This window comes from Monodelphis domestica, chromosome 1 (assembly GCF_027887165.1).
Source record: "Monodelphis domestica isolate mMonDom1 chromosome 1, mMonDom1.pri, whole genome shotgun sequence".
NCBI lineage: Eukaryota > Metazoa > Chordata > Mammalia > Didelphimorphia > Didelphidae > Monodelphis > Monodelphis domestica.
In genome coordinates, this window is record NC_077227.1 from 223,759,791 (window position 1) to 223,785,751 (window position 25,961).

Consider the following 25,961-nt stretch of genomic DNA (forward strand, 5'->3'; position numbering starts at 1 on the left):
GATTGAGAACATATACCACATATGGGAAAATAAAACACAGAATTTCTGAGTTTTACTATAACCAACTGGGCACTGGAATTTTAATTACTCTGAATAAATCCGTCTCTGATTGTATTCAAAAATACCCAGCATTATCTTTGTCTGCTCTCACATCGGTCAGTGATAAACATATATGTATATAGAGAGAGAGAGAGAAAGAGAGAGAGAGAGAGAGAGAGAGAGAGAGAGAGAGAGAGAGAGAGAGAGAGAGAGAGAGAGAGAGAGAGGGAGAGAAACTGTGATGTTTTAAAAATCAGAACTAAGCCCTCATTAGCATTAGAACTACCAGCTCTCTTTGTAGGTGGGTGGAATATTGCTTTCAAAAACAGCCATTTCATCCTGATGCTTTCCCATTTATGAATTATGAATCTAATCATAATCCAGGATATCAGTCATGAATATTAGCATTTTCAGTCATAAATCAAATAGAATTTTTTAGGGCTATTAGAAGTTGTCTATGGGTCTTCAAAAAAAAATGAGGCTGAGGAAGAGCCTTATAAAACATCTCATATTCAACTTGCCTGCCAGGAATGGTATGTGAAGGCATATGTGGACTCCTCTCTGGAACTAGAGTTAGTTACTCTCACTGTATACGGTGTTTGTGACCAAGTATAATGTTCAGTATGGGGCAACATACATAAGCCTTTTCATACATATATAAACACACACACATAAGAAATCATATATTTTGATTGATAAGAATAGAATGATCTAGATAGATGTTTCCTTTTACACTGGACAGAGGGATGGTCTTTTTCTTTCATGTACTTCAAAAGTAACTTCAATCAGAGATGTAACAAATTACTTTTATACTTTAGTTTCAAGAACTGCACACCTTAATGTATCTAACACCCACACATATGTATTCCAAAATCTAGAGCATTCCTAATACATCTTCATGCACCTGAATAATACCAAACCAATGGCACTTTCCTAGCATAAAAGGCTTTTTAATAAGAGTAAAAACATGTGATTTTTAAAGATCAGAAGCATCAGGCTCCAATATTTTCTTCATGTTTTTACATAGTGTTCAATGGATTCTTTTCTAGCCGTCAGCCTATCTTCCTCTTTCTCTTATCTTTGGAATTTTAATGTATAAGCAAATGGAAGAAAAAATATGATAAGAAATGAGAGCACTTTTGAGTTAGCGTGCCCCCATATACCCCGTATCCATGTACTTGCCTAGCTCTCACTGCAGAGTTCAAAGGGAAGCACAAATAATCTGTAGCAATATGTTTCCACGTCTGTCCTCTCCCTTCCCTGGGCTCCAAACTTCCTAGGGAGTTTTAAAATTCTGGGCTGAAATGATAAGAGAAAATACAAAGTATCAGGATTCAAAAAGAGGTGAGTGGTCCAACTGTTAAGTATATTTTCCTTAATTAGAAACCAAGGGAATGGATATACTGGCAAGAGAGGAAGGAAGGATATGTGTTTGTGTGTTTGGACATATATACACTCATACTATTCATGTATATATATATATATATACATATACATATATATACATACACATATATATATATATATAAACACACACACATATGGGAGTTTGGAGCAAGGGAAGTATAGAGGCTTGGGTACTGTTGTGAGAATAGTCCTGAAGCACTAAAATGAGGTAGGAAGTAGCGTTTTAGTCAGTAAGTATTCTCTGATACCTCTTTTCTTTTGCACTAACAATTGCTATACTTAGACCAATGAATTGTTAGGCCACTATTCAATAAAAAGATAATTCTCTAGCCTGGGGGTTAGAAAACATATTTCTGCAAATAATTGTGAGAGAAGATCTCTATGGATTAATCAGACATGAAAGAACAGAATGTCCTTAAATGGTAGTAGAGAACCTCAACTTGACCTTCCCAGTCAATATAGTCAATAAATGTTTATGTGTTTGGACTAAGCATTGGGGAAAAAGTAAGAAAAGACTATCCTTGACCTCTGGGTACTTACAATCTAATGTTGGAAGGCAATACACAAAAGGAAAGTTTTAGGAAAATTTGTTCTTCCACTCTCCAGCCTTTAATCAGAGGGCTGATTAAATTAGATAAGATTAAATTAAATTAGATTGCTGAGTTGTTGAGGATCTAGGATGATAGATTGCAAGTGATGAGCATATTCTGTGAGAGTGTAAGGGACTTCAAATCAAGCAGAGCAGCTGATGGGAAATGAGTCTTACAGATAAAGTAAAGAAGTTTTAGGGACTAAGTGTGGTGTTCAAAATCCCTTATTAGGGCAGTAAATCTTAAATTGCTTTTTATGAAATTCATACACATGCTTTTCAACTCTCCTTCCTGATCCTGCATTGTTTCAGATGCATAGATGTACCTGTGAGAACTCACTGATTCTTTTCTGGAGATGTCCCTACTAAAACAATTGTCTTTAAAATAGACTATGGAAGAGAGAAAAAATAATGTCATTTTATTTTTTCTTCATAAAATTAATATACCATCCTTGCACACAATAGGTAATTGGGAAGATCACAATAAATAATTCAGTACTTCAGTTGTTACTAAGACAGTAAAAGGTATTTTTTCTTACTGGTATCAATTTAAAATCTTTAAATATTAATATATCAAATTAATTAAACTTTAAAATATTGAAATAAGACATTCTATTTTTTCATTTCAGATTGATAATAATGTAGCATTTAAAACTGCACTAGCTCCACAGTACCTCACCCTAAATGAAATCATCTTCTTTGCATATGTGCCCTTGACATCACCAAAAAAAGAAGAACTAAAATTCCAGCATGTTCATATTGGCAAAAAAATACAATCAAGGTACATTATAATTTAATAGAGTTTATTCAATTTGACCACTATTTTGATACAGAAGATCTATCATTAAATTAAAGTCCTTGGAATTTTGAGACCAACATAGTTCATAGCAGCTAAGAGAGAGAGAGAGAGTATCAAGTTCTTGATACAGGAAGGGTGAAGCCATCTATCTAAAAGGGTAGTAAATTGATGTTAACATGAATTTATTAAGCAGTTAATGGGTAACAGACACTATGCTAAGCTCTGGATGTACCTCTGGTTTAAGAATTCCAGTTATGGAGAAAAGCTAATAGTAATATATCTGAAAAGGCCTCATCTAAAAAGTGGGAAGGGACTCAGTTTAGGACACAAATAAGTGTGATTAAACAAAATTCAGCATTGTGAATAATAGATTTGAGTAGGGGAGAGGCCTTAGTCAGAATCAAAGGGATTTAAAACTAGGAAACAAAGCTAACACCTTTGCTAGCAATTAAAATTTTAAAATAATTTTGATGGGTTAGATTGGGCTAGATTGAATAAGATGAAAGCAGGATTTATGTCTTACATTTGGAGTAAAAAAATCAGGTTCAGAAATTCAAGCTGGAGAAATAAGGCAAAATAACAATTTTTCCTGGAAAATGTGGGGTTTAGGGGATTACAAACTTCAAATGTGTTAGGATTATATTATGGTGAAAAAACAACAAAATCAAAAATACTAATTTGATCCTAGCCTTCAGTTAAGAGAAATATGATATCCCTAAGTGTTATATTGTTAAAGAACTGATCATTATCTTAGGCTCTGCCTTGATCAGATCACATCTACAGATTCTGGATTGGTACTGAGAGTTACAAATTAAGAAGAATTTTCAAAATAATAATAATAGCTAATATTTATATAATATTTACCATGTACCAAGCACTGTGATAAGCACTTTATAATTATTATCCCATTTGAATCTCATAACAATCCTGGGAATTAGACCTTATTAATATTAGCATTTTAAAATGGAAAAAACTGAAGCAAACAGAGGTCTATGACTTGACCAGGATCTTAGAACTAGAAAGTATCTGAGGCTAGATTTGAATTCAGATCTTCCTGACTCCAGACCCAGGCATCTCTCTACCCCTCAAAAGGGGAATTATAATGGCTTACTTTCTTTAAATTATGCTATGGGATGAATATCTGAAGGAACTGAATAATCAGCCCATTTAGTAGGAAAGTTGATGATAAGTGATAATTGTCTGCATGTATTTGAAAAGTTATGAGGAAGAATTAGAGCTTTTCATTAGCTGAAAAGAGTGGAATTAGGAATAAAGGGGAAGCAGAAAAAAGCTTGACATAAAGGGAAAAAAACTTTCTAAATTATGGATAAGTAGAATGCATTTTCAAGAAAAATGTTGGATTTCTACTCATTAGGGATTTTTCAAATGAAAACTGGAAAAATACTTTTTGACAATTTTTTAAGAGGGAAAATTTTATTTAGAATGGATTAAAATAGATAGGATTTGAAACCCCTTACAATTCCATGATTCTGAAACAGGGATAAGCAAAGAGATAGTTTATTTAAAAACTTCTTGATCATGAACTTGAAAATCATACCAAAGTATTTGATACTGTGAAAATAAAATCAAGTAAGCAAAACTCAGTAAAAGCAATACTCAATTAAATAATAAGAAATATTAAAACAAAGTCAAATGAAAAAAAATTAGAACAAATTATATAGTTTTAATAAAAAAAATAACCTACATGAAAAACAAGAGAAAGAGAATTTAAAAGTGTTTGACTCCCTGAAAAGCATGGCCCAACAAAAACTTTATGTACCATATTTGAGGAAACCATAAAAGAAAGAAAACTATTTAGAACTATTTTCCCCAGAAGGCAGAGTGAACATAGGAAAAATCCATCTGTCATCTAAAAGAAATACCAAATCGATTACATGAAGAAATGTCATTGCAAAAATGCAAGGTTTCTAGATTAAAGAACAAATATGGAAAGCTTCCAAGAAGAAAATCTGAGCAAATCAAGGACAGGCAGAGAGATAAACTGCAGCAATAAGGAAAGCTTACTTTTTGTAATATTGAAAGGCCAAATATATATATTAAAGTTTACAGGGATGAGGAGTTAAAGAGATAAACAATCTGGATTTATTTATACTATGTTGCTTTCTCTTAATGGAACCTGGAAACACATAGCTAAGCACATCCAGAAGTTAAATTCAACAGAGGAATACATGGGACAGAGAAATGGAAAGCTAGTAGGATCAAAAAGATAAGGTGGAGATGGGGAAGCAATAAACACCAGGAAGACAAGCTTCTAACAGAAAAATATGACTACAAAGGCAGAAGAAAAGGAGCCTTTAAAAAGTGGGCATAACCTAGTGGTATAGCACTGGGTTGGGTGAGGCTAGGAATAAAAGAGAACATATTAAGGGTATTGATTATATGCTCTTCCCCTTTATTTTGTTAAAGAATGGTGAAGGGAGAAGAGAGGAAATATAGGGTCTGAATGAGAGCAAAAAACACCTAATAATTTTAAGGAACTGCTCTCCTGGTCTGAATCTATTCATGTAGGTTCTTCCATTTCTTTCTGAAATCATCCAGTATTCCATCACAATTAAATGTTATAATTTGTTCATCCATTCTCCATTTGGTGGATAGTCCTTAACTTTCCAGTTCTTCGTCATCACAAAAAAAAGAGCAGCTATAAATATGTTTGTACAAACAGATCCTTTCCCCCCCTTTTTTAATTCTTTGGGATACAGACCTTATAATAGTATTACTGAATCAAAGGGTATGCATTGCTTTAGAGCCCTTTGGACATAGTTCCAAATTACCCTCCAGAATGACTGAATCAGTTCACAACTCAACCAGCAATGCATTAGTATCCAATTTTTACCACATCTCCAACATTAATCACTTTCTTTTACTGTCATATTGGCCAATCTAATAGGTACAAGGTGGTATGTCAGAGTTGTTTTAATTTGCATTTATCTAAGAGGGATTTAGAACATTTTGTCATATGATTATTACTAATTTTGATTTCATCATCTGAAAACTACTCATTCAGATATTTCACAATTTATCAACTGGGGAATGATTTGTATTTTTACAAATTTGACATAGTTCTTTACATATTTGAGAAATAAGACCTTGATCAGAGAAACTTGTTATAAATTTTTTCCCAGTTTGTTGTTTCTCTTCTAATCTTGGTCTCTTTTTTTTAATAAAAAAAAGTTTTTAATTTAATATAGTCAAAATTCATTTTATGTCTTAAAATGTTTTGTTTCATTTGCTCATAAATTCTTCCTTTCTCTATAGATATGACAAATAAGCTATTCTGTGTTTTCCTAATTTACTTATACTATCACTCTTTATTTCTAAATCATATACCTGACCTATACCTAATTTTTTGCCATTTTTCAATTTTCCCAATAATTTTTGTCAAATAATGAGTTTGTATTCAAAAAGCTAGAATCTTTGGATTTAACAAACACTTGATTGCTATCGTCATTTACCCTTAACCTATTTCATTGACCTATCATTCTATTTCTTAGCCAGTACCAGAATGTTTTGATAATTATTACTTTATATTACAGTTTAAGACCATGTACAGCTGGGCCACCGACCTTGACATTTTCTTCATTAGTTCCCTTGATATTCTTGATCTTTTGTTCTTCCAGATGAATTTTGTCATTTTTTGAAGTTCTAGAAAATAATCTTTTGGTTATTTGATTGGTATGGCAATGAATAAGTAAATTAATTTAATTATGATTGCTATTTTTATTATTCAGTCTATTCATAAGCAATTGATGTTTTTCAAATTGCTTGGGTCTAACTTTATTTGTGTGAAGTGTTTTTTTAATTGTGTTTATAGAATTTCTATGCTTGTCTTGGCAAATAAATTCCCAGGTACTTTATATTGCCTAAAGTGATTTTAAATGGAATTTATCTTTCTAACTCTTGCTGCTGGACTTTTTGGGAATATATAGAAATGCTAATGATTTATGAGGGTTTATTTTGTATCTTGCAACATTGCTAAAGTTTCTAATTATTTCAAATACTTTTTTAGTTGATTCTCTAGGATTATCTAAGTATATGATAATAATGTTTATAAAGAGTGATAGCTCAGTCTCCTCATTGCCTGCTTTAACTCTTCAATTTCTTTTCCTTCTCTTACTGCTAAAGCTAGCATTTCTAGTACAACATTAAACAACAGTGATGATAATGGGCATCCTTGGTTTACTCCTAATCCTATTGGGAAGTGTCAGGATGGGATTAACTCTACCCTGATCATTTTGAGATTGAAATCTGAATTCACAAAATCCCCATTTCAAATGATACTTGCTGATGTGTTTGGGTAGATATTAATTATTTATTCAAAATTTTATTTAATTAGTTAATTTAGAATATTTTTCCTTGGTTACGAGAGTCATGTTCTTTCCCTCACCTCCCTCCACCCCCTTCCATAGCAGACCTGCAGTTCCACATATCTCTTTGATCAAAACCTATTTCCATATTATTGATATTTGCACTAGGGTGATTTAGAATCTATATCCCCAGTCATATCACCATTGGCCCATGTGATAAAGCAGTTGTTGTTCTTTTTGGTTCCTGCTCCCACAGTTCTTCCTTTCGATGTGGATAGTGTTCTTTCTCATAAATCCCTCCAAACTTTTCTGGATCATTTCATTGCTACTACTAGAGAAGTCCATCACATTCGATTGTACCACAGTGTATCAGTCACTGTATATAACGTTCTCCTGGTTCTGCTCCTTTCACTCTTCATCAATTCCTTCATCATTCCAGTTCCCATGGAATTCCTCCAGTTCATTATTCCTTTTAGCACAATAATATTCCATCACCAACATATACCACAATTTGTTCAACCATTCCCCAATTGAAGGGCATCCCCTCATTTTCCAATTTTTGGCCACCACAAAGAATGCAGCTATGAATATTCTTGTACAAGTCTTTTTCCTGTACCTCTGGGGTACAAACCCAGCAGTGTTATGGCTGGATCAAAGGGCAGACAGTCTTTTATCGCCCTTTGGGCATAGTTCCAAATTGCCCTCCAGAATGGTTGGATCAATTCAGAACTCCACCAGCAATGCATTAATGTCCCAACTTTGCCACATCCCCTCCAGCATTCATTACTTTCCTTTGTTGTCATCTTAGCCAATCTGCTTGGTGTGAAGTGGTACCTCAGAGTTGTTTTGATTTGCATTTCTCTGACTATAAGAGATCTAGAACACTTTTTCATGTGCTTATTAATAGTTTTCATTTCTTTATCTGGAAATTGCCTATTCATGTCCCTTGCCCATTGATTAACTGGGGAATGGCTTGATTTTTTTCTACAATTGATTTAGCTCTTTATAAATCTGAGCAATTAGACCTTTGTCAGAGGTTTTTGTTATGAAGATTTTTCCCAGTTTGTTACTTCCCTTCTTATTTTGGTTGCATTGGTTTTGTTTGTACAAAGTCTTTTAGATTTAATGTAATCAAAATTATTTATTTTACATTTTCTAATTTTTTCTACCTCTTGCTTGGTCTTAAAACCTTTCCTTTTCCAAAGATCTGACAGTTATCTATTCTGTGTTCACCTAATTTACTCATCGTTTCCTACTTTATGTTCAAATCATTCACCCATTCTGAATTTATCTTGGTGTAGGGTGTGAGATGTTGATCCAAATCCAATCTCTCCCACACTGTCTTCCAGTTTTCCCAGCAGTTTTTATCAAATAGTGGATTTTTGTCCTAAAGGCTGGGATCTTTGGGTTTATCATAGACAGTCTTGCTGAGGTCACTTACCCCAAGTCTATCCCACTGATCCTCCTTTCTGTCTGTTAACCAATACCATATTGTTTTCATTACTGCTGCTATATAGTGTATTTTAAGATCTGGAACTGCTAGGCCACCTTCTTTCATATTTTTTTTTCATTATTTCCATTGATATCCTTGATTTTTTGTTCTTCCAAATGAACTTAGTTATGTTTTTTTTTCTAATTCAGAAAAAAAAAGTTTTTGGTCATTTGATGGGTACTAAATAAGTAAATTAGTTTGGGTAAGATTGTCGTTTTTATTGTTAGCTCATCCTACCCATGAGCAATCAATGCTTTTCCAGTTGTTTAGATCAAGTTTTCATACATGTTGAGTACAGATATTTCCTCACTGTCTATACTGCTTTTTATCAGGATGTAATTACCTTCCCTATCTCTTTTAACTACATTTATTTTTACTTTGGCTTTGTCAGATATCATGATTGCAACTCCTGCCTTCTTTTTATTAGTTGAAGCCTAATAGATTTGGCTCCATCCTCTTACTTTTACCCTATGCGTATCTACCTACCTCATGTGTGTTTCTTGCAGACAGCATTTTGTAGGGTTTGGGATTCTAATCTTCTCTGCTATTCACTTGCATTTTATGGGTGAATTCATTCCAGTCACATGCAGAGTTATGATTACTAGCTGTCTATTTCCCAGCATTTTGATTTCTACTCCTGATCCTGCCTTTTCTTCTTTCACTATTTCCTTCTATAGCAATGTTTGTTTTTAATCAGTCCCCCTAGTTCCCACCCTCATTTTACTTCCCTTTCTATCCCCTTCCCTTCTTATCCCCCCCCTTATTTTCCCTGTGGTCTTTCTAAAATTACCCCCACTCTCTCCCTCCCTTATACTGCTTCCCTCCCCACAAGTCCATTTGATACCCTTCTACTCCCCTATAAGGCATAAATCTATTCTCTGCCCCAATGGATTAGATTGTTCTTCCTTCTTTGGGTCAATTTCAATGCACATGAGAGTTGAGTATTTCCTATCTCCAATCTCTTTACCCTTCCAGTGTATTGATGTTCTCCCCTCTCCCACCATGAGCTTCTTTGTGATATATAAATTTACCCCCATTTGTTTCTTTTCCCATTTCTTTTACGATTAACCTCTTTTATATATATATATATATGTATATATACATATACGTATGTATATGTATTTGTGCATGCATATATCTATATACCTATTTCTGTCTTTTCCTTTCATCTTATATAGATTGTCACTGTTCCCTCTAAGTGTAATCCTTCTAGCTGCCCAGGTGATAGCAACAGTTTTTAAGAGTTATCAATGACCTCTTTTCTTATAGGGATACATAACATTTTAATTTATTGAGTGTCTTTAAAAAAGGGGGTATTCTGTTTGTTTGTTTGTTTTTTGTTTTGTTCTGTTCAGGTCTGGTCTTTTATTTACAAATTATTGGAATTCTTCTATTTTGTTGAATGACCATACTTTCCCCTATAAGAATATAGTCAGTTTTGCTGGGTAGTTGATTCTTGGTTATAGACCTAGTTCCCTTACTTTCCAGAATATCATATTCCATGCCTTTTGGTCCTTCAGTGTGGATGCAGCTAGATCCTGTGTTATCCTCACTGTGGTTCCATGGTATCTGAGTGACTTCTTCTTGGCAGCTTGTAATATCTTTTCTTTGGTCTGATAGTTCTTGAGTTTGGCTATAACGTTTCTGGGTGTTGTCAATTGGGGATTAAGAACAAGAGGTGATCTTTGGATTCTTTCAATCTCCATGTTTCCCTCATGTTCCAGAATATTGGGGCAGTTTTCCTGAATAATTTCCTGTAATATAATATCCAGGCTTTTTCTTTTGTCATGGTCTCCTGGTAGACCAATGATTCTTAAATTGTCTCTCTTTGAATGATTTTCTAAATCCTTTATTTTGTGAATGAGATGCTTCATATTTTCCTCAATTTTTTCATTCTTTTGGTTTCATTTTATAGTGTCTTGCTGCCTTGTGAGGTCACTTGATTCTAATTGTTGTATTATGGTTCTTAAAGACTAGATTTCATTCCTGGCTTTTTGGTCATCCCTCTCCTTCTGGTCTGATTTTCTATGGAGGTCATCTCTCATTCTCTTTACCTCATCTCTCATCTCCTTTGCCTCAGCTTTCATCTTCTTTGCCTCATCTTTCAGCTTCTTTGCCTCATCTTTTATCTCCTTTGCCTCATTTTCAAGCTGGTTGATTTTGGTTTTCAAAACACTATTTTCTGTTTCCAGATTACTTATCTTAATTTTTAAATTCTTGTCCCAGTGGTGGTCAGCCTCTCTAAGCTGTGTTTTGAATTGCATTTTGGGTTTTTCCAAAGCCTGTGTCCAATTCACTGGGATTTCTGTTTTATTACTTGCATCCTCCTGTGTATTGTTTGTTCTTGGTTCGTTGCCTGTGCAGAAGCTGTCAATTGTAATTTCTTTCTTCTTTTTCTGCTGTTTGTTCATATTTATCCCTTCTTTGCTCCCCGTATTTGTCTGTGCTCTTGCTCCTCTCATTTTTTTTGTCTTTGGGACTTTCTGTCAGTCTCTCCTCTTGGAGCTTTGTCAGATCTCTGGGTGCAGTCTCTGGGTGAGGAGTGTTGGAGTTTGCCCTTCCCTGTTCTCTGGAGGCTTTTGAATGAATTAAAGTCCAGCAGTCAGTGTTGCAGACTAGGCTTCCCTGAGTTTTGAAGACTTTTGATGGGATTAAGTTCAGATGGGTTGGGCTAGGTGTGCTCTGAGACTAAAAACCTCTTGGAAGGCTGGAGCAGTATGGAAGATCTTCATGGCTCTGACGAGGCTACCAGATCCCTCTCCAGCTCCTTCCCCTCCATCTGTGTTCGAAGCTTTGAGCTTGGCACTGCCCTGCCCGCAATGTACACCCTTCAGACCAGTACCTTTGCCTGTCCAAAGGTTCCTGCTGCTGCTGGAGGCCCAGCGCTCTAGGTGAGGGGTGTGGATGGGTCCTGGGACCTTCCTTCTGCCTTCCTCTTAAAGCCGAGTGTTCTTGGATTCTGGCTTTGGGGGTAAGGTGTACATTTTGAGTTTAGTCCAGCAGGAGGGTTCCTTGGCTCTGTCTTGTTGTTGGTTTTGATTTTCAGTCTCCTAGGAGCAGTCAGTTTGTGATTGGTAAGGAAGGTTTTTCAGAGGTCTGTACTTCTGCTCCTTCTATGTGGCCATCTTGACTCCCACTGGAGTCTTTTTGCTAGTATTCTATTTAAGATTTTTGCATCTATGTTCATTAAGGAGATTGGTTTAGTTTTCTTTCTCTGTTTTTGACCCACCTGGCTTTGGAATCAGTACAATTTTCTGTCATAAAAGGAATTTGGTAGAACTTCTTCTATTCTTTTTCTGTCAAATAGTTTGTATAGTCTTGGAATTAGTTGTTCTTTGAATGGTTGATAGAATTCACTTGTGATGCCATCAGGCCCTAGGAATTTTTTCTTAGGGAGTTCTTTGATGCCTTGTTCGATTTATTTTTCTGATATGGGGTTATTTCATATTTCTATATCTTCTTCTAAGTAATTTATTTTTTGTAAATATTCATTCATATTACATAGATTGCCATATTTGTTGGCATATAATTGGGCAAAATAGTTTTTAATGATTGCCTTAATTTCCTCTTCATTAGAGGTGAGGTCTCCCTTTTCATCCTGGATACTATCAATTTGGTTTTCTTCTTTCCTTTTTTTAAAAATTAGATTGACCAGTACTTTGACTATTTTATTTGTTTTTTTTTTCAAAGTACCAGCTTCTAGCATTATTTATTAATTCAATACTTCTTTCACTTTCAATTTTATTAATTTCTCCTTTAATTTTTAGGCTCTATAGTTTGGTTTTCATCTGGGAATTTTTAATTTGTTCACTTTCAAGTTTTTGATTTGTATGTCCAAATTATTGACCTCTGCCCTCCATAATTTGTTGATATATGCACTCAAGGACATAAGTTTCCCCTTGAGTATTGCTTTGGCTGCATCCCATATATTTTGAATGGATGTCTCATCATTGTCATTTACTTCAAATAAATTATTAATTATTTCTATGATTTGTTCTTTAACTGATTTTGGAGAAATTTATTATTTAATTTCCAATTAATTTTTATTTGCTTTTCCATGTACCCTTATTAATTATTATTTTTATTGCATTATGATCTGAAAAGGTTGCATTTATTATTTCTTCTCTTTTGCACTTGTTTGCCATGTTTTTATGCCCTAATGGATGGTCAATCTTTGTGAAAGTACCTTGTGCTGCTGAAAAGAAGGTGTATTCCTTCTTGTCCCTATATATTTTTCTCCATATATCTAATAACTCTAATTTTTCCAAGATTTCATTCTTTTCTTATTTATTTTTGGTTTTATTTATCTAGATATGATTGAGGAAGGTTCGGGTCTCCCACTAGTATAGTTTTACTATCTATTTCCTCCTTAAGCTCCTTTGGTTTCTCCTTTAGAAATTTTGATGCTATACCATTTAGTGTATGCATGTTGAGTACTGATATTTCTTCATTATCTATACTGTCTCTTATCAGGATGTAATTACCTTCCCTATCTCTTTTATCTAGATCTATTTTTACTTTAGGCTTGTCAGATATCATGATTGTGACTCCTGCCTTCTTTTTCTCAGTTGATGGCCAATACGTTTTGCTTCATCTGCTTAACTTTACTCTGTTCATGACTACCTTCCTCATGTGTATTTCTTGTAGATAATATATGGTAGGATTAGAATCCACTCTGCTATTTGCTTCCATTTTATGGGTGAGTTCATTCCATTCACATTCAGAGTTATGATTACTAGCTGTATATTTCTCAACATTTTGATTTGTACTCCTAGTCCTGCCCTCTCTTCTTTCACTATTTCCTCCTATATCACTGTTTTGTTTTTAATCAGCCCCCCAAATTCCCACCCTTATTTTGCTTTCCTTACCCCCTCTCTTCTTATTCCCCTCTTATTTTTCTTTAGAGTGTTTTTAATCTACCCCCACAGACCCCCCTCCTTTGTATTACTTCCCTCACCATCAATCTGTTTGTTACCCTTCTACTTCTTTATAGAGTGAGATTCAATTCTCTGCCCCCAGTGGATTTAAATGTTCTTCTTTCTTTGAGTCAATTTCAATGCACCTAAGAATTAAGTATTTCCTGTCTCCAACCTCTTTACCCTTCCCTTGTATTGGTGTTCTTCTCCACTTCTGCCATGTGTTTCTTTATCAAATATAAATTTGTCCCATTTTGTCTCTTTTCCCTTTTCTCTTAGTATGAACCTTTTTTACCTCTAGTTTCATATATATTTGTGACTATATCTTGGCATTTCATCCTATACATTTTGTTACTGTTCCCTCTAAGTATAACTCTTCTAGCTATCCAGGTTATAATAACAATTTTTAAGAGTTACCAATATCCTCTTTTCTTATATGGATACAAATCATTTTAACTTATTGGGTTCCTTAAAAAAGGGTTGTTTTTTTTGTTTTGGGGTTTTTTTATTCCCCTTTCTGAATTAACTTTTGATCATTCTCATAAGTTCTGTGATTGAGCATCAAATTTTCTGTTTATGTACTGTCTTTTCTTCATGAATTCTTGGAAGTCTTCTATTTTATTAAATGACCATACTTTCCCCTGCAAAAATATAGTAAATTTGATGGGTAGTTGATACTTGGTTGTAGACCCAGTTCCCTTATTTTCTGGAATATCATATTCCATGCCTTCTGGTCCTTCTTTGTGGATGTAGCCAGGTCTTGTGTTATCCTAACTGCGGTTCTATGATATCTGAATGGTTTCTTTTTGGTAGCTTGTATCTTTTTCTTGGTCTAGTAGTTCTTGAATTTGGCTATAACATTACTGGGTGTTGTTGGTTGTTGATTAAAAGTAGGAGGTGATCTGTGGATTCTTTCAATCTCCACTCTACCCTCTTGTTCAAGAATGTTGGGGCAGTTTTCTTGGATAATTTCCTGTAGAATAATGTCCAGGCTTTTTCTTTTGTCATGATCTTCTGGTAGGCCAATAATTCTTATATTGTCTCACCTTGATCTATTTTCCAGGTCTACAATTTTGTCAATGAGGTTTTTCATATTTTTCTCAAATTTTTCATTCTTTTGACTTTGTTTTACAGATTCTTGCTGCCTTGTGAAGTCATTTACTTCTAGCTGTTGGGCTCTAGTTTTGAAAGACTGAATTTCATCCCTGGATTTTTGGTCATCTTTCTCCTTCTTGTCTCACTTTCTTTGGAGGTCATCTTTCATCTTCTTTGCCTCATCTTTCATCTCCTTTTCCTCATTTTCAATCTGGTTTATTTTGACTTTCAAGACCCTATTTTCTTGTTTTAGTTCATATGCCTCTGTTTCCAGATGACTTATTTTGCTTTTTAAATTCTTTTCCAGCTGTCTTCAGCCTCTTTTAATAGTATTTTGAATTGTATTTTGAGTTCTTCCAAAGCCTGTGTCCAATTTGCTGACATTTCTGGGATTTTGCTTGGTGTTCCTTGGACCTCCTCAGTTCCATTTGATCTTTCTTCATTACCTGAATAGAAGCTATCGATTGTAATTTCTCTTTTTTTCCCTGTTGTTTACTCATATTTCCCCTTGCCTCCCCCTCCCACCCCCACCTCACCCCCTTAATTGCCTGTAATCTTACTCCTTTGATTAGGTGCTGGATCTGTGGGTTTGGGCTATTCTGTCCTGAAGGGACTTCTCTGTTCTGCTGATTGATAAGGTTAGGTTGATGGTATTGATGAGCCTTGATGTCAGATCTTCTCCAGCTGGAAGCAGAAGCTAAAAAGGAGCTGGGTTTCCAACTTATTATCAAGTTTGTAGCCTGTAGTGATTGCAGCCTTTACCCTTGGAGTTTGTCAGCAAGGCTCTCTCAGAGCAGTCTGGGGGGAGGGGTGTTGAAGCTTGAGCTTCCCTGACCTCTGAGGGTCTCTTACCTGCCTTATTGATAAGATTAAGCCAAGGTGGAGTTGATCTGAAGAACTGGATATACCCTCAGGTCAAAACCTCAAGAAGGTGGGGTGCAAGATGGAGTGTCTTGACTGAGACTAGGCTGCCTTCTCTATGCTTCTCCTCCATCTGCCTCCCTGCTGCCTGTGTTCAATTCCCTGAGCCTGGCACACCTGTACCAACAAGGTACTCCCTCTGGACTAGCACCCTTGCCCACCCAGAGATTCCAACCACTGCTGGAGGCTCAACACTTTAGGTGGGGAAGGGGTCCTGGAACCTTCCTTCTTCCTTCCCCTTAACCCTGAGTTTTCAAGAATTCAGGCTTTGGGGGGCACCTTTTAAGTTGAGTATAGCAGGAGGGTTCCCTAGCTCTGTTCTGTTCTTAAATTTGGTTTTCAGTCCCCTCAAAGCATTGTGTTTTTAATTGTTGAGAAAGGATTTTGTGGAGGTCTAGATTTTTGCTGCCTCTAAGCCACCATATTGACACTCCCACTCCATTCCCCTGTTTTATAAATGAGGCTTCTCACACACAGAGAAGGTAAGTGATTTGACTGAGGTTCTAAAGCAAGTAAGTTATGATGGCAAGATTTAAAATCAGTTCTTCCTTCCTCCAAATTCAGTGATCTATTATAACAAAACTTGACATAAAATTATATGAAATTTCTTTTTATCTAGGTCAATTGGTGATGCTGATATAGTGAAGATTATGCATCATGATGAACTCATAGGCTTTCCAAGCTCAGCTATTGTACATGTGTCAAATCCTTTTAAAGTTGAAAATAAACTGCAAAGTCCTTGTTTAGAAAATTCCATTACCATTGAAAAAGATAAAGATCCCTTTTACAGAATTCATCTTCTTTTAAAAAGTAAGTTTGCAGCTAAGGGATTAAGTAATCAATGTCTGGAAATAATGCATTTGTTGAAAAGATGTTAATGCTTATGAAGAAGAAAGTGTCAAAGCAGTGCTCTATAGATAAGCAGTTCATGGATTAGTCAATTTTACTAATATTTATTAATCAATAAGATTTCATGAATTTCTGACTATGTCCCTTTTATGTGTTAGGAAACTGAGGTGAATAAAGGAGAAGTGATTTGCCCAGTGTCACATAGCTAGCAAGAGTCTGAGGTTGGAATCTTCCTGACTCTAGGCCTGGTATTCTATGCAGCAATCTGCCTCAAACTAACTATATTTTAGTGTTCCTAGTTCTTACCTCTCTTCTGCCTTGGAACCAATATACCATAATGATTCTAAGACAGAAAGTAAGGGACATTTTTTTCTTGTGTATGTGTGTTTTGTTTTGTTTTGTTTTAGGGACTGGCATAATGGTGTTGGATCTCTGAAGAAGTAGCTACATTTGGAAATTGTGTGTATTTACTTTTAGCACAGAATGAACAAGTGAATAAATAATTCACAATATTTAGAGGACAATGTATGCAAAAATATATAAAATATCTACCAAGGAGTGCTATAGGACTCTAGAATGCTCATAGGTATAGTTTTAGTCTAGACTCAGAAATTTTAGGAAATATAAAATATTTCATTATCTACTGCTGCTTCCATATAGGGCCATTTTGATCACTGACTAAATGAAGAGGCAGAAATTCTGGTGTGGCCTTTTTTTCCTGAGACTCTTGATTTTAGAAATGAACTTAGAGTCTTTTGTGACCTGCAACTAAGGAATTCTTGTGCTTCTCCAAAGCTTAGTCATGGAGGCACTATTGGAAGTTCTAACTTATTTTGGCTATGTTTAATTTTTTGCCTTCTGTGGCCACCTGAAAAAGTGACAATTCTATCATTGCAAATCCTAAATATTTTTCATATCTGATGTAAATAGGAATAAATAAAAATAACAAAGGCACTTTCAGAGTTTTCTCTGAAATTACTACACTATCCATCTTCTACTATTGTCTTGTGAAACTTTTATTCTTTCCCTTGAAGTTCTTCTTGACCTTATGAATGTCAGTATATGTCCACCTTTTAACAAGCCCACTCTTCTTAATCATGGGAATTCATATGATTTGTCCTTCCTTTAGTGTTCAGCAAAAGAACAAAGCAGTCATTGAAAAGAATTAATAAGTGATAAAGAAATTCTGGCTCTGGAGGATTTCAAAACATTTTAGATGCTCATTTTCTCATTCATTGTTTTTCAATTTATTATAAGGTGATATTTCTCATAAAATTCTACCATTTTTCTTCATAATGTTTTTTTCAAATTACGAAATTAGTACTGTATTTGGCTACCAGGTGTTTTTACTCCCTAATGAGATGAAGGTATGAATTAGTAGAGGAAATTTCCAGATAAAAATTTATCCTCATTGAAGTTACCACTCTATATTAGTTAAACTTCTTTAAGAAATGGCAAGACTCAGAGTCAATTTGTAGTTATGTCCATTTAACATTTTCCAGTTGTAAACTCTGTTTTAATCTGTTAAATTAGGGATGGGAGAAAGGGAAGGAAAGAGTCTTTCCTCCAAAGTTTCTTTTTTAAAAATCTTTACCATCTTAGACATGATACTAAGTAGAGGTTCTAAGGTAGAAGAACTGTTACATGATTTGCTCAGGGTCACAGAACTAGGAAGTGTCTGAAGTCAGATTTGAACCTAGGATTTCCTATTTCTAGGCCTGATTCTCTAACCACTGGAATACCTACCTGTCCCCAAGTTGCACATCAATTTTATACACTAACCTTTCAAAAGTGATTGAACAGCAAAAACAAATTAAAAAAAAAGAACCAAAGACTTGGGAAGAAAATCTATAAGGGAAAAGAATTATTTTTGGATTTGGCCAACATGAAACTTTGTGATAGAAACAGTTGAAGGATGAGAGGTAGGAATTGTAGTTGTGAAAAATCTCTGTGGTCAAGCCTACTACAAAATTCAACTCATATATAGCAAGGAGTTATTGTGGTTCTAATTTCTCAGGCAGTGATTTGCTGGAGCCAATTTCTACAAATTCATGAGAACCAGTTTGTGCTATCATAGCAGCCAACTGTTAAATTTTCAGTGTGAATCTTTTCATCTTGGAAATCAGGCATCTCTATAAATGAGGGCTTAAATTAGTGCTTTGTTAATTATCTAGGCTTAAGAAAGTGATGGAAGATTTCTAGGCATGAAACCAAAGTGATAGAGTAGAAGAAACACTCAACCAAGTTCTCCAAACATACCAAAAAACTGGCACTGGCACATAGCATACTTAAAAATATTCACTGATTAATCAACTGAATATATTCTACTTGCTAAGTGTTTATGTAAACCAAATTTTGGGGAAATTCGAGAAAAAAGTGATTTTGTATGTAGAATAACAAGATATGTGATGGCTTATTATATGTAAGAGGAATTGAACTTATTCTTTTTGTGTGTGATATTTCTTTTTTTTCTTTTTTTAAACATTATTTTATTTGGTCATTTACAAACATTTCTCATTGGAAACAAAGATCATTTTCTTTTCCTCCCCCCACTCCCACCACCTCTCCCATAGCCGACACATGATTCCACTGGGTATCACATGTGTCCTTGATTCGAACCCATTTCCATGTTGTTGGTATTTGCATTAGAGTGTTCATTTAGAGTCTCTCCTCAGTCATATTCCCTCAACCCCTGTAGTCAAGCAGATGCTTTTCACTGGGGTTTTTACTCCCACAGTTTCTCCTCTGCTTGTGGATAGTGTTTTTTAGATCCCTGCAGATTGTTCAGGGACATTGCATTGACCCTAATGGAGAAGTTCATTACATTCAATTGTACCACAGTGTATCAGTCTCTGTGTACAATGTTCTCCTGGTTTTGCTCCTCTCACTCGGCATCACTTCCTGGAGGTTGTTCCAGTCTCCATGGAATTCCTCCACTTTATTATTCCTTGTAGCACAATAGTATTCCATCACCAACATATACCACAATTTCTTCAGCCATTCCCCAATTGAAGGGCATCCCCTCATTTTCCAATTTTTTGCCACCTCAAAGAAAGCAGCTATGACTATTCTTGTACAAGTCTTTTTTCTTTATTATCTCTTTGGGGTACAAACCCAGCAGTGTTATGGCTGGATCAAAGGGCAGACAGTCTTTTATCGCCCTTTGGGCATAGTTCCAAATTGCCCTCCAGAATGGTTGGATCAATTCACAACTCCACCAGCAATGCATTAATGTCCCAACTTTGCCACATCCCCTCCAGCATTCATTACTTTCCTTTGCTGTCATGTTAGCCAATCTGCTAGGTATGAGGTTATACCTCAGAGTTGTTTTGATTTGCATTTCTCTGATTATAAGAGATTTGGAACACTTTTTCATGTGCTTATTATATAGTTTTGATTTCTTTAGCTGAAAACTGCCTATTCATGTCCCTTGCCCATTTCTCAATTGGAGAATGGTTTGATTTTTTTGTACAACTGGTTTAGCTCTTTATAAATTTGAGTAATTAAACCTTTGTCAGAGGTTTTTATGAAGATTGTTTCCCAATTTGTTGCTTCCCTTTTGTTTTTAGTTACATTGGTTTTGTTTGTAAAAAACCTTTTTAATTTGATGTAGTCAAAATTAATTATTTTACATTTTGTGACTCTTTCTAAGTCTTACTTGGTTTTAAAATCTTTCCCTTCTCAAAGGTCTGACATGTATACTATTCTGTGTTCACCTAATCTACTTATAGTTTCCTTCTTCATGTTCAAATCATTCACCATTCTGAGTTTATCTTGGTGTAGGGTGTAAGGTGTTGATCCAAACCTAATCTCTCCCACACTGTCTTCCAATTTTCCCAGCATTTTTATCAAATAATGGATTTTTGTCCCAAAAGCTGGGGTTTTGGGGTTTGTCATAAACTGTCTTACTGAGATCACTTATGCCAAGTCTATTCCACTGATCCTCCTTTCTGTCTCTTAGCCAGTACCAAATTGTTTTGATAACCACTGCTTTATAGTAGAGTTGGAGATGTGGGACTGCAAGTCCTCCTTCCTTTGCATTTTTTTTTTCATAATTTCCCTGGATATCCTTGATCTTTTGTTCTTCTAAATGAACTTAGTGATTGTTTTTTTCTAATTCAGTAAAGAAGTTTTTTGGTAGTTCAATGGGTATGGCACTAAATAAGTAAACTAATTTGGGTGGGATTGTCATATTTATTATGTTAGCTCATCCCACCAATGAGCAATCAATATTTTTCCAATTGTTTAGATCTGTGTGGAAAGTGTTTTGTAGTTGTGTCCATATAGTTCCTCTGTTTGTCTCAGCAGATAGATTCCTAAGTATTTTATATTGTATAGGGTGATTTTAAATGGTATTTCTCTTTCTAATTCTTGCTGCTGAAATGGGTTAGAGATATATAAAAATGCTGATGACTTATGAGGGTTTATTTTGTATCCTGCAACTTTGCTAAAGTTGTTGATTATTTCGAGTAATTTTTTGGTTGATTCTCGAGGATTCCTTAAGTAAACCATCATATCATCCTCAAAGAGTGATAGCTTGGTCTCCTCATTGCCAATTTTAATACCTCCAATTTCTTTTTCTTCTCTAATTGCTACTGCTAGTGTTTCTAGTATAGTGTTAAATAATAGCTGTGATAATGGGCATCCTTGTTTTACTCCTGATCTTATTGGGAAGGCTTCTAGTTTATCCCCATTGCAGATGATATTAGCTGATGATTTTAGGTATATACTGTTTATTATTTTTAGGAAAGGCCCTTCTATTCCTATAACTTCTAGTGTTTTCAATAGGAATGGGTGTTTTATTTTATCAAAGGCTTTTTCTGCATCTATTGAGATAATTATGTGATTTTTGTCAGTTTGCTTGTTAATATGGTCAATTATGTGGATGGTTTTCCTAATATTGAATCATCCTTGCATTCCTGGTATGAATCCTGCCTGATCATAGTGGATGACATTGTGATGACTTGCTGGAGTCTTTTTGCTATTATCCTATTTAAGATTTTTGCATCTATATTCATTAGGGAGATTGGTCTATAGTTTTCTTTCTCTGTTTCTGACCTGCCTGGCTTTGGGATCAGTACCATGTTTGTGTCGTAAAAAAAAAAAAAAAAGCCTTCTTGGCTTATTCTGTCAAATACTTTCTTTAATATTGGGATTAGTTGTTCTTTGAATGTTTGATAGAATTCATTTGTGAATCCATCTGGACCTGGGGATTTTTTCTTAGGGAGTTCTTTGATGGCTTGTTCAATTTCTTTTTCTGATATGGGGTTGTTTAGGTAATTTATTTCTCCCTCTTTTAGTCTAGGCAATTTATATTTTTGTAAGTATTCATCCATATCACCTAGATTGCCATATTTGTTGCCATATAATTGGGCACTTCATTAGAAGTGAGGTCTCCTTTTTCATCTTGGATACTCTCAATTTGGTTTATTTCTTTCCTTTTTTTAATTAGACTGACTAGTACTTTGTCTATTTTATTTGTTTTTTCAAAGTACCAGCTTCTAGTCTTATTTATTAAATCAATAGCTCTTTGACTTTCAATTTTATTAATTTCTCCATTGAGTTTTAAGATCTCTAATTTAGTATTCATCTAAGGATTTTTAATTTGTTTGCTTTCTAATTTTTTAATTTGCATGCCCAATTCATTGACCTCTGCCCTTCTTAATTTGTTAATATATGAACTCAAGAATATAAATTTCCCCCTGAGTACTGCTTTGGTTGCATCCCATAGGTTTTGAAAGGATGTCCCATCATAGTCATTTTCTTCAATGAAGTTATTAATTGTTTCTATGATTTGTTCTTTAACTGTTTTGGAGAATCATATTGTTTAATTTCCAATTAATATTCAATTTTCCTCTCCATTTTCCCTTACTAATTAAATATTCATTTCATTGTCATCTGAGAAAGTTGCATTTATTATTTCTGCCCTTTTGCACTTGTTTGCAATGTTTTTATGACCTAATACATGGTCAATTTTTGTGAATGTACCATGTGCTGCAGAAAAGAAGGTATATTCCTTTTTGTCCCTATTTATTTTTCTCCACATGTCTACTAACTCTAATTTTTCTAAGATTTCATTCACTTCTCTTACCTCTTTCTTATTTATTTTTTCGTTTGATTTATCTAGTTCAGATAGAGGAAGGTTCAGGTCTCCCACTAGTATAGTTTTTCTATCTATTTTGTCCTTGAGCTCCTCTAGATTCTCCTTTAGAAATTTGGATGCTATGCCATTTGGTGCATGCATGTTGAGTACTGATATTTCCTCACTGTCTATACTGCCCTTTATCAGGATGGAATTACCTTCCCTATCTCTTTTAACTAGATTTATTTTTACTTTGGCTTTGTCGGATATCACGATTGTGAATACTGCCTTCTTTTTGTCAGTTGATGCCCAATAGATTTGGCTCCACCCTCTTACTTTCACCCTATGTGTGTCTACCTATCTCATGTGTGTTTTTTTGTAGACAGCATATGGTAGGGTTTTGGAATCTAATCCACTCTGCTATTCTCTTGCATTTTATGGGTGAGTTCATTCCATTCACATTCAGAGTTATGATTACTAGCTGTGTATTTAACAGCATTTTCATTTCTTCTCCTGTTCCTGCCTTTTCATCTTTCACTATTTCCTTCTACACCAATGTTTGCTTTTAAACAGTCCCCCTAGTTCCCACCCTTATTTTACTTCCCTTTCTCCCCCCTTCCCTTCTTATTCCCCCCTTATTTTCCCTGTAGTCTTTCTAAAAATAACCCCCCACCCCTTCCCTCCCTTGTACTGCTTCCCTCCCCACCAGACCTTTTGTTACCCTTCTAGTCCCCTATAGGGAGCAAATCTATTCTCTGCCCCCAATAGATTGGATTGTTTTTCCCTCTTTGAGTAAATTTCAAAGCACATAAAAGTTGAGTATTTCCTGTCTCCGACCTCTTTACCCTTCCAATGTATTGATGTTCTCCCCCCTCCCACCATGAGCTTCTTTGTGACATATAAATTCACCCCCCATTTGTTTCTTTTCCCATTTCTTTTACTATTAACCTATTTTTAAGCTCTCTCTCTATATATATGTATGTATATATATATGCATACTCATGTGTATGTATATATGCATGCATATATCTATATACCTATTTATGTCCTGTCCTTTCATCCTATACAGTTTGTCACTGTTCCCACTAAGTTTACTTCTTTTTTTCTGCCCAGGTAATAACAACAGTTTTTAAGCATTACCAATGACCTCTTTTTTTATAGGGATACATATCATTTTAACTTATTGAGTCTCTTAAAAATTTTTTTTGTTTGTTTTGTTTTTCTTTTTTCCCTCTTTTTTAATTACCTTTTGATGATTCTTTTGAGTTTTGTGCTTGGACATCATATTTTCTGTTCAAGTCTGGTCTTTTCTTTACGAATTCTTGAAATTCTTCTATTTTGTTGAATGACCATACTTTCCGCTGTAAGAATATAGTCAGTTTTGATGGGTAATTGATTCTTGGTTGTAGACCTAGTTCCCTTGCTTTCCGGAATATCATATTCCATCCCTTTCTGTCCTTCAGTGTGGATGCAGCCAGATCCTGTGTTATCCTCACTGTGGTTCCATGGTATCTGAGTGACTTCTTCTTGGCAGCTTGTAATATCTTTTCTTTGGTCTGATAGTTCTTGAGTTTGGCTATAACATTTCTGGGTATTGTCAATTGGAGATTAAGAACAAGAGGTGATCTTTGGATTCTTTCAATCTCCATGTTTCCCTCATGTTCCAGAATACTGGGGCAGTTTTCCTGAATAATTTCCTGTAATATAATGTCCAAGCTTTTTCTTTTGTCATGGTCTCCTGGTAGACAAATGATTCCTAAATTGTCTCTCCTTTAATGATTCTCTAAATCCTCTGTTTTGTGAATGGGATGCTTCATATTTTCCTCAATTTTTTCATTCTTTTGGTTTTGTTTTATAGTGTCTTGCTGCCTTGTGAGGTCACTTGATTCTAATTGTTGTATTCTGGTTCTTAAAGACTGGATTTCATCCTTGGTTTTTTGGTTGTCCTTTTCCTTTTGGTTTGATTTTCTATGGAGGTCATCTTTCATCCTCTTTGCCTCATCTTTCATCTCCTTTTTCTCATTTTTCATTTTCTTCACCTCATCTTTCATCTGCTTTGCCTCATCTTTCATCCCCTTTGCCTCATTTTCAAGCTGATTGATTTTGGCTTTCAAGACACTATTTTCTTGTTTTAGTTCAAGTGCCTCTATTTCCAGATTACTTAGTTTTTTTAAGTTATTTTCCCAATTGTCTTCAGCCTCTCTTAATTGTTTTTTGAATCACATTTTGAGTTTTTCCAAAGCCTGTGTCCAATTTGCTGGGATTTCTGATTTTTCCTTTGCTGATCCCTCCCCCTCTGTTTCATTCTCTCTTTGCTCATTACCTGTGCAGAAGCTGTCTATTGTAATTTATTTCTTCTTTTTCTGTTGTTTGCTCAATTTTACCCCTTCTTTGCTCCCTGTATTTGTCTGTGTTCTTGCTCCTCTAATTATTTTTTTTTTGTTTTGGGGCTGTCAGTCTCCCCTCTTGGAGCTTTTTCAGATCTCTTGGTACAGTCTCTAGGGGAGGAATGTTAGCTTCCCTGTTCTCTGGAGGCTTTTGATCTGATTAAGTTCAACTGGGTTGGGCTGTATGTGCTTTGAAGCTGAAGACTCCTGGAAGGCTGGGCCCCCCAGGATTTCTCCAGTTCTCTCCAGCTGCTTCTCCTCTGTCTGCAAAGTTCTCCAGTGCCTTTGTCCTCCCCAGGTTCCTGTCTTTGCCAGAGGCCCTGCACTCTAGGGGGGGGAGGGGTCCTGGTCTTCCTGAGCTCTGAGGAGTCATGCCGGGATTAGGTTCAACTGGATTTGTCTGGATGTGCCCTGAGGCAAAAACCTCCCTGTGAGACTGCAGCCAGATGGAAGGATCCAGCCACAGGCCTGGTCTTTCCCTGGCTTCCTCCTCGCTGTCCAAGCTGGACGCTCTGAGCCCTGTGCCCCGCTGCTCACAAGGTAGACCCTCCAAACCAGCACCTTTGCTCTCCCAGAGGTTCCCACTTCCCCTGGGGGCTCAACCCTCTGTGTTGGGGTGGAGGGGTACTGGGACCTTCCCTCTGCCTTCCCCTTAGACCCGAGTGTTCTTGGATTCTGCCTTTTGGGGGGGCGTACCTTTTGATTTGAGTCCAGAAGGAGGGTTCCCCTCCTCTGTCCTGTTGTTAAGTTTGAATTTCAGTCCCCTAGGAGCATTCAGTTTGTGATCATTAAGGAAGGGTTTTCAGGGGTCTGAACTTTTGCTGCTTCTAAGCCGCCATCTTGACTCCACCCCCGAATTGAATTTACTCTGAACAGTGCTTGGCAGAAGTAAAAATTTAGGTTGGTGGGTTGAACTTAGAAGAAAGTATAATGGGACTCAATATTATGTAAAATATTCTACCGTTCTATGTAAAAGAGAATTGCTTTTTTTTGGCTTTCCATTCCCTTAAGGTGTCAAAGAGAGTTTAGAAGATTACTCCTCAGACATACTATAGGGACA

At 35.5% G+C, this 25,961-nt stretch overlaps 1 protein-coding gene and 1 long non-coding RNA gene across 8 annotated transcripts in view; one reads left to right on the forward strand and one right to left on the reverse strand.

Annotated features, from left to right (window-relative positions):
• LOC100015874 (cation channel sperm-associated auxiliary subunit beta) overlaps positions 1-25,961 on the forward strand; it is a 184,448-nt gene that overhangs the window by 111,268 nt on the left and 47,219 nt on the right. For all 7 annotated transcript variants that reach the window (XR_008914922.1, XR_008914921.1, XM_016428503.2 and 4 more), the window contains 3 exons: positions 1-155; positions 2,665-2,816; positions 16,203-16,393. Coding sequence is in view for 5 of the 7 variants with exons in the window: in XM_016428503.2 (XP_016283989.1) it covers positions 1-155; positions 2,665-2,816; positions 16,203-16,393 (498 nt within the window). In the remaining 2 variants the exon portion in view is untranslated. The remainder of the gene's footprint in view (positions 156-2,664; positions 2,817-16,202; positions 16,394-25,961) is intronic.
• Positions 136-25,529, reverse strand: LOC103095579 (uncharacterized). The gene is made up of 3 exons (XR_008914923.1): positions 23,761-25,529; positions 6,419-6,497; positions 136-1,338 (listed from the first exon to the last, which is right to left on the reverse strand). It is a non-coding gene; the product is annotated as an uncharacterized LOC103095579 (long non-coding RNA).